The 9,455-nt window shown below is 34.6% G+C and overlaps 1 protein-coding gene across 1 annotated transcript; it reads right to left on the bottom strand.

Moving 5' to 3' along the window:
- Positions 1 to 1,973: 1,973 nt before the first annotated feature.
- On the bottom strand, positions 1,974 to 9,201 carry LOC119192133. Its single transcript, XM_037445969.1, has 6 exons — positions 8,980 to 9,201; positions 7,477 to 7,627; positions 4,828 to 4,945; positions 3,801 to 3,935; positions 3,286 to 3,499; positions 1,974 to 2,170 (listed from the first exon to the last, which is right to left on the bottom strand). Exons 1-6 carry the CDS (start codon positions 9,140 to 9,142, stop codon positions 2,016 to 2,018), a joined length of 936 nt encoding a protein of 311 aa, XP_037301866.1. The 5' UTR covers positions 9,143 to 9,201; the 3' UTR covers positions 1,974 to 2,015.
- Between the last annotated feature and the right edge of the window lie 254 nt (positions 9,202 to 9,455).

Raw genomic sequence — 9,455 nt, 5'->3', positions numbered from 1 at the left:
ATTTTTTCCTAATTGTCAATATGACTTTGACACATGAGCCGTTAGGCCTTCTAATTATCTATTTCATCTTGTAGCCTCAGTAATAATCACTAGGTGGTGCTGGATGATAATTGTGCCATATCATGCTTTAACTTCATTTAGACGGATCAATTATTGTAATGATGGGACATCTCTTCAAATGTTGACGTAATTTTTTTATTTTCAAGAAGGCTTACAAAATAATAAACAATATAACATCTATCATCTATATATATAAAAATGAATTGCTGTTCGTTAGTCTCGCTAAAAGTCGAGAACGGCTGAACGGATTTATCTTATCTTGGTCTTGAATTATTCGTGGAGGTCTAGGGAAGTTTTAAAAGGTGAGAAAAATTCGAATAATTGCCGGGAAAATCCTCAAAACAGCATTTTTCTATTTCCCATACAAACGTTTTCTAAATAAAATGGAGAGTCAATTTGTAATTTATTACCGCTGTATAAAGTTCAAATTCGCGTGCGCGTTGGAGGATCTAATATCGCGTTCTGAAACTCAACAAAAGTGAAAGTGAATCGCGAACGCGACAAAATTGCATAGTCTCAAAATACATAGTACATAAATAGTGGTCGGCTTCGAGAAACTCAATTTTAGCTAACTTCAGTTGTTAATATAATATATAACTCAAAGGTGACTGACAGTGATATATCAAGGAACAGCCCAAACCATTGGACGGATCGGGCTAAGACTTTACATGCATAAAGCTATTATGACGTAGGCATCCCTAAGAAAGGATTTTGATAAATTCTACCCTTAAGGGGATAAAATAGGGGATGAAAGTTTGTATAAATGTTCTTAGATTTTCGACTGATTGAACTGAAATTATAGATTGGGGATAAAATTAGTTTGAACCTATAAGTACCGGGAAAATATGTAGCAAGACTTTTATCAAACAGTGGAATTTTATCCTGGAAAACACCTTCACGCGGGCGAAGCCGCGAGCAAAAGCTAGTTATAAATATAAAACAAATGCAAACTACTTTAAAAATAAATTACAGGAAAAATAATTAGAAAATAATATTATAAAAATAATCAAATGCCAAGAACATTATGTTCGATGCGAATCAATGTCCTAGCGATAATATGTCTCACGTATCAGCCTTTTAACAGTAATAAAAAATTGAAAGTTTACAACGTCTGCATGATTTCAAAACGCACTTTATGCCATTGCCTCTAAATCTAAAATAGTGTTCGCCAAAATATTTTTGCAATTATCTCATACAAATTATTGTAACAAGATGATCTAGCAAATTTTAAAGAATGCGCGTAATCAAGTATTATTTTGGAACACTATCTAAAAGTGCTCAAATGTCATAAAATCTAAGTGCAAATTGTATCAAATACCAAAAACACCGATTCACTTTCCCGTTTAAAAATTCCATTAAAGTCAGTGATGCGTGCACCTTCAAAACAATATTTAAACTTTACACTTGAAAAACTCTGGGATTTAAATCATCCTAAAGACCCGTCGAATTTGTTTCGGTGCCAAAATAAAATTACTCCTCGCACCTACAGAAGAAAAGCTCTTTTCGAATGACGCTGCGGCGCCGGATTTTCCGAAATATACGATCTTTAAATTGATTTCGACTAACGCAGCCTCAGGGTAAAATTAACAGTTAAAAGGAATAAAACGGCGTGTTTCATTTATTGCGATTTCATTTATTGTTACCTACTGATTCTCCTGAACAAGTTTAAGCCGTTTGTTTAACATTTTATCTGATCAGAGTGTAACCGAAGTAATTTCTTTTTCAATTTGTACACGGTTTACATTTGAATAAGGATGTACTTTTAATCTCAATTTGGTTATATGATGAAGGTAAAAAAAAACGTTAATTGAGAAGTTGCAAACGCGTTAACTATTACACAATCATTCTTACATATAAAATCCTCTAAACACAATACATTTTTAAATAAAAATACTTTTTTGGACTATATTTTTTCTGCATAGACCTACATGTTATAAATTAAATTTTAGTCATGTTTAATCCACATTCAATGATCGGAAGCTTCCTGATATTCCTAAATCCGGATCACTAATCGTGTCTTTCATTTTGTTCGCTTGCGTTGATTTCGCTTCACTCATTTCTTTTAAATGCTCGATCAACTTCTTGGACGTCAGCGCTTCCACCCATTTTACTGAAATAAATTAGTTTTTTATTTAATATTTGTTATCTTACTCCGACTCATTTAAATATAATATGTGCCTATATCTCCTAAGCCAGATTCCTTCAAATAGGTTCCACTACAATATCCATTTTGTCTCCAAGCAATGTATTAGTTCTTTGTGTTCCAGTCTGGACGTTACAAACACTGTAACTGGGCATTCTGGGATTTAAGTTTATCTTAATTCACAAACTAAGCCTAAGACTCAATCACTTAAGCCTAATTATTGCTATGAAAAGAAATGGTGAGGAATTTCTCGTCAGCGGTTATAGGCATTAATGGCCTAAATAATAATCATATACGAGTCCTTTTACGGTTTTTTCTATATTAGGCATCTCTTTATTTACCATTAGATGCAGTAAGGCCTCTTCTTCGTACCCTCTATAGAAAAAAGGGGTTTGAGCGATCCTTTTATCACATAATCGCTTGCCTCTAAACAATATTAGGCTAATGCCCTGACAATTATTGCTAGCAATAATTATTCAAACATCTAATATTAGGTGTTATTGCAAATGTTATATAGACGTAACTTCTTCCGACTTGAACATTACGTCATAATGGTTGAAAATTACAATATTGTATTAATTACCGTACCAATCGGTTCCAAAAAATAATAAATCCCCCCACATTTTCAATTATATTTTTAGATATATATGGTAATGCTTTGGCTGACATGGAATTACTCGGTGGAATCGGAATTATGGACACCCACAGTAAACGTTTGTCGAACAAGTTGGTCTGGTTATACAAATAATTGGGAAAATTGAAAAAACCGTAATCGGACATGGATTGCTGCGACGAAGGTGCCCAAAAATACAAGGTACACTGCCTCTGACTTTTTGAAGTTACGTGCGTTTGTTAATAAATTATCATTCAATAATAAGGGGAAGAAAATCGTAAGCAAGCTATCCCATCTGAGACTTCACTACAAAATTTCGAAGATATGAGGAATCTATTAACTAGCATAAGACCGGCGTGGTATACCAAGCTTGAAAACCCTCTCAGCAGTTGAGTTCCATTCTCAGTAGTGGGCAAAACATAACGCAGGACTAGTATTAATCTTATATTTGCAAACAAAACAAACTTACTGTGCTTATCAGCTAGTGCTTCCCCGTGACCACCAAATTCTGAAGGCAGTTTGTCTCGGGCCACGTATTCGTACAATTGTTCTATCGTTTTATGTACGTAGAAGCGATTTGCTATTTTATTACTGAGCATCTTCTTTACCAAGTTGACGAAAGCGTTTGCTGCTGTTGATGGTGTTATTGCATGTATATACTTTATACTTAAAGCATAGCTTTTCTGTAATTTTAAAATGATTTCTAAAATTTGATGTCGTGTATTTTATGTTAAAATGTTGCGCAGTTGATTAAAGCCGTAAAATGAATAATAATTTCATACTCATCAATATCGTATTAATTGTGACCTCTAATATTGGTATACATAAATCGAAAGTATTTCTTACTTTGTCGTTTAAACAATGCACCAACAGATCAAAATATTTTTTGCAAAGAATAACCTAAAGAGTGACAAAAGACTTTCGATATTCTAAATGATAATTTCTTCTGCGATTTTAACGGCAAGGCTTTTAAAGAGAACTTACCGTCATTATTTGTATAAACTGATAGAATTCCTTGATGTTAACAGCACCTATGTAGTCTACAATGTCGACATCTCTGAAGTCAAGAATACAAATTAGCCCGCGGCAGTAGTCCGTGGCCATTGCGTATTCAGTCATCTAAAACAGCAGACGCACGAACTTTATTTAATAGTAAACGCTATCCAAGCGGCGATAACCTAGTTGGGCGTGGAACGGACTGCCAAGACGAATGTCCGCAGGTTCAAATCCCAAGGGCACACACCTCTGACTTTTCTAAAAAATCATGTGTGTATTCTTTGTGAATTTATCGTTCGCTTGAAGCAAAACATCGTGAGGAAAACTGCACATCTGAGAAGTTCTCTATAGGAATTTCGAAGGTATGTGAAATCCTACCAATCCACACTAGGCCAGTATGGTGGACTAAGGCCTTATCCCTCTCAGTAGTAGAGGAGGCCGTGCTCAGCAATGGGCAAGTATATAATACAGGGCTGATATTATTGTTATATCCATGAAGTTAGAGAGATGAATACAATACTCCCGTTATAATAGAAAAAGACGTAGAAACATTTTTGTTTTTCAAGATTGAGTTAATACATTTTCGTAACTAAGTGTTGCCTTCGGTTCACCGGCGTAACAAACCGTTTCCGCTACAAGGGTACCTATAACTCTGTAGTGAGTCATAACACCACCTGTAGGACACTAGTGTCATCTATTTAGAAATCAAATTTTACTAAATCCATAATTTACTATGAGAGAAAGTTAACGGGTTAGAAAGTAGCCTATGCGTTAATACAAGACATGGTATATCCGTGTGCGAAATTTCATCGAAATACGTTTAGCTGTTTCTGCGTTTACTTCTATCAAAAATCCAACCAATCCAAACTTAGTTCTTGATATAACCTAAGCTATCCACCTGCCCCTACTCCAAATATAATTCGATCTACCGGCTTAGATTTAAACTTATACATCTTTGCAAGATAAATATTTTTAATTCGGTGTACGATTTCATAACCAGAAAAATGTTACTTACACGAATAGCACATTTGTAGATTTTGAAAAATCGTTGAGTGTCGCCATTACGAGCGAAGTGTTTGACTGCCAATACTCTATAGTAATCTTCTGTGAGCGTCGGAAGCAAGTCAAAAGTCCTGTAAAGAATAGATACACAATGGATAATTTTATATCTTACTTACTTTTAAAAGTAAGGCGGCGATAGCCTAGTTGGTTGTGGAACGGACTGCCGAGACGAATGTCCGCAGGTCTAAATCAAAAAAGCACACACCTCTACGTCATGTGTGTATTCTTTGTGAATTATCGCTTGCTTTAACGGTGAAGGAAAACATCGTGAGGAAACCTGCATACCTGAGAAGTTCTCTATAGGAATTTCGAGGATGTGTGAAGTCTATTAATCCGCACTAGGCCAACGTGGTGGACTGAGACCTAATCCCTCTCAGTAGTAGAGGAGGCCCGTGCCCAACAGTGGGACAGTATATAATACAAAGCTGATATTATTATTATTATGTTAAAAGTCAACGGATTTTGATGATATTTGACGCACATTTGCTCTATATTGTAGATTAATTAGGCTACTTTTATCCCAGTAATTTTCTCCCTTGACTAATAATAGATTATCTGAGTTTTTAAATACTTGATACGAAAGTTCCATGGAATAGGGATTTATAGCGTCATCATTTTTTATTTTTACCGTCGCTCGGCACAGTGGCTTCACTGCACCTTATTTTAAGCAAACTGAAGCCCCATAGTACCCACTACAGTAGAAAGTACCCACCACATATTAGAATATTTCTTTGACGAAACATTTTGCATCACCAATTAGTTTTTCGTCAAAAATGAGTCATTTTTATTCTATGTAGCAATTAAAAAATTAAGAGAAAAAAATGTACATCAAACTTAATTGTAGTTTAGACAATACGGTAGTTGACGACGTTTTTTTAAATACATTTATCAAAAATTTATTTCATTTAAAATCTATCGGGAAAAGAATTTTTAAACCCACGCAACAACATATAAGTTATAAAGCTTTGAAATTTGGTAGAAAGGAAAACTGTCTAATTACAGTAATAATGAAATGTGACGTCACACAGTGTTACCGGCCATAAAGCTCCATGAGTGAGAAAAGGACAACGCGATAGCCCCATTACGCCCCCACTTTTGCTCACAACAACATTTCAAATATGAATAAGGCTAGTGTATTTTGCATACTTCCACAGCATTATGTCCTATTGTATTCTTCTGTGGGGCTCTGCTGCAGATCTGCAGACCATTTTTATCTTGCAGAAACGAGCGATTAGAGTTATTTACAACCTTCGCTCTCATGATTCCCTTAGGCAAATGTTTAAGGAGGTGAATATACTGACCTTGCCGGCCGAATATATTTTTCAGAATATAATGTACGTCCGTAAAAACCTTAGTACCTTTGTTAAAAACAGTGACTTGCATAGTCTAAATACCAGAAATAAAAATAAATTGGTTGTCCCTAATCATAGGCTCTGTAAAACCAATAAATCTTTCTTAGTTAACAGCATTAAGTTTTATAATAAACTGCCCTTCGAAATTACCAATTTGACCGAACAAAAATTCAAGTGTTATGTTAAGCGTGAATTAATGTGTAAAGGATACTATACTGTATCTGATTACCTTAATGATCAGACGGTTTGGAAAGTTTGTCCTGCACACAATGACCCACCATGTTAGCACACATTAGTAATTAATTAACTGCCTAAAATGTCTTTGTTACATGTCTCACATACTTTTTTTTTATAATAATGACATTTCTATAATTCTAATTTAACATAATCATATCATATCTTAATGAAATGTAATTTTTGAAAGACGACCACCCGATCATGTTGTGTTTGTCTGTTTAATATCACTATTTTTTTATTTCTTTTCTCATGATTGAAAACTATGATTGTAAATGTAGGCGAATGCACGTTGTACGCCGTTATCTAAGTATGAATCTATGTTCTCTTTTATTTCCTTTCGCTAATTTTATTTTATGCCGCTCCAGGTTTAGTCGATTGGATTTCATCTTATCCCATGTTAACGGTGATGTGCGTGCATTAGCTTATATAACTATTGTGACTATGTACAAGAAAGACTTGGAAAAAAATACAAAAGAAGTACTGAACAATTGATGACAAAAAGCCCGGAGTTTCTTTCTGCCTTTCTTCTTCGGGTAGTCATCACTTAGGTAGCTAGTGAAAGGCTGGTAGGTTAGCTAGATTAGGGCTCATGTCCTCGCCGGTGAGGATCGCGATGCGTTACCCTTCTATTTCCCCCTACTTGCCAGCCCGAGCTGGTTACTTCGGTTTGTACCTTGTCTTTTGTATAAACTTTATCCCTAATTTAAAATGTCCATAGTTATATAAGTGATTTTAATAGTTGTTTAGAAATAATAATTATTCTTATTCTTTGTTTTGACGTATCATAAGTGCAACTTTGTTCGCCTACGTGATAAATAAAGTATTTTATTTTATTTTTATTTATCTTTCAACCAATTTTGAAGCTCATTTCACAGAAGAATTTCTTTTTCATATTATCTTTGTTGCGTATATGATAATAAAATGAATCAAAAATACAAAACTTCTTTTTAAAAGGACCAAAATCATTTTTCCCCAATCAGCCAATTTCATATTGAATTATAATTAAAACTTACAAGCCATCCAGTTTAAATATCTCTTCGTCTTCTTTAACCTCAAAGTATTCAGGCAATAATGTTCGGATCGCGCAAATATTCTCTATTTGAGCTTTTGATCTCTCTAACGAACCTTTTTGTAGAATTATCAATGTCTCCAAATAGGATCTTGCTGTAATATAAATATTAAACTTTAGGCATATTTAAATTAAGTTAAAAATTTTATATTTCTCCAATGTGAGTATTGTCAGTGACGTATTTTATGACAAAGAACAGTGAAGTTCAACGAGTCCTTGTACCATATCAATAAATACTACTCAGTGTCGCTCTCAAGTGTTCTCTCACACGTTGTCAAATACAGTAAGCATCTGAATACCGTCGTTATTTAATGAGAAGATATTAACAACAACTCAAATGATATCTTAAGTCGCAGTATATGGATTTTGACAGCTGGGCCCTTATTCTGTATGATAGTGTAAACGCGTAACGCGGCCGTGTCATGTTATCTTCGAGAAATGTGCGTGGAATGGTATTCTGTAAGCCAAATTTCTATAGTCCTAAACATGATGCGTTGTGTTACGTGCTTGTTACGCACTGTTAAAATAACGTGCGGGATAGAGAATCAGGCCCCTGAGTTATGTTCACTAAACATTGGTAACTCTGCTAACAACAATCTCCTTAAATGACAGCTTAAGGTTGGTTTATTAAATAGCATTGGTGGTAGGTCTCTCATATTTCAGAGTCCGCCCGTGTTACCACTGCAATCTCTATTTCTACCGACAGTTCGCCAGTCACTGTTGGGTTCCGGTTTGAAGAACATTGTAGCCAGTGTAACTACTGGACATAATAAGACTTAATATCTCATGTGTTAAGGGAGCAGTGGAATACCAAACAGTATTTTGTAATCCAAGATGTTGGATGGTATTTCTTCTGTTTACGGGCGGTCGTATAGGTCACCATCAGGCGAACGGCAAACTCGTCTTGTCATTCAAAGCAATTAAAAAAAAGATTAAGGCGATACCTCAAGGTCCATTTTCATACATTTTGTTTCACCTTTAATCTGGGTAACTAAACAAGTATTGATATTTCGGCCTTTAAAATTTCGTCATATTAAATTTTAAAGGCCGAAATATCCATGATATTAATTATTTTTACATTTTTCTTTCAACTGCGAGAACTAATCACTAACTAGACGAGAATTTAAATTCTTTACTTGCCAATACTTGTTTAGTTACCCAGATTAAAGGTGAAATAAAATGTATGAAAATTTACCTTGAGGTATCGCCTTAAATAATTCAATAGATTAAATATCTACTTGAGACTTAACTCAAAGGTGGGCTTGATTTATTTAGGCGACCATTACTAATGTTATAGGTGCAAAATTTTGTGATATCCAGTTCAAAGATATCGGCATAATTATGTCGACTGCCGAGGGGTAATCATCATTGCCGTACACGTGTAAAAAAACATGCGGACGGAGCCACGAACAACTCCTAGTGGTTAAATTAAATAAAAAAAACTTACAGTAATCCTTTTTAGTCAAATGTTGTTGTTTCTTCAACCAATCCTGTAGTGCTGTTATTGCAAAGTCCATGTCACCGGGTTTGTCTAAATTACAGAGCCTTCGTAACGCCTGCATAGTGTCAGGAGTGTACCGTAACAACTTGTCTTCTAGAATGGCGTCCATGATGCCGATTTACGATTATCGGTCTAGTAATATTTTTTATAATACTCTCAATTTATTACTTTACTGGAAAAAAGTACACAAAATACTATATCAAATATTTTCTTCTTGAGCAATGATTCGATAAAATTAATCAGCATAAACAAGACGATATGAGGATGAAAATGAGATGGTTATGATGTGATTAATAAATATTTTCAAGAAAATAGCGATAAACAAACTATTGAATAATACAATCGATTCATGTATGTTTTTAAACATAACTTCCATCTCCATGGACCCATGCATCCATTTTCATCCGATTTAACCATACGTA

This window comes from Manduca sexta, unplaced genomic scaffold (genome assembly GCF_014839805.1).
Source record: "Manduca sexta isolate Smith_Timp_Sample1 unplaced genomic scaffold, JHU_Msex_v1.0 HiC_scaffold_2387, whole genome shotgun sequence".
Lineage (NCBI taxonomy): Eukaryota > Metazoa > Arthropoda > Insecta > Lepidoptera > Sphingidae > Manduca > Manduca sexta.
Note: the sequence above shows the minus strand (reverse complement) of the source record. Positions and strands in the feature narration are given on the sequence as shown.

Excerpts from the sequence above, each read along its gene's own strand:
- LOC119192133 (XM_037445969.1), bottom strand. The coding sequence starts at position 9,142 with ATGGACGCCATTCTAGAAGACAAGTTGTTACGGTACACTCCTGACACT. Across the intron at positions 7,628-8,979 it reads TTTGACTAAAAAGGATTACT|CAAGATCCTATTTGGAGACA; the intron begins GTAAGTTTTTTT and ends TTTATATTACAG. Across the intron at positions 2,171-3,285 it reads AGCACTAGCTGATAAGCACA|TAAAATGGGTGGAAGCGCTG; the intron begins GTAAGTTTGTTT and ends AATTTATTTCAG.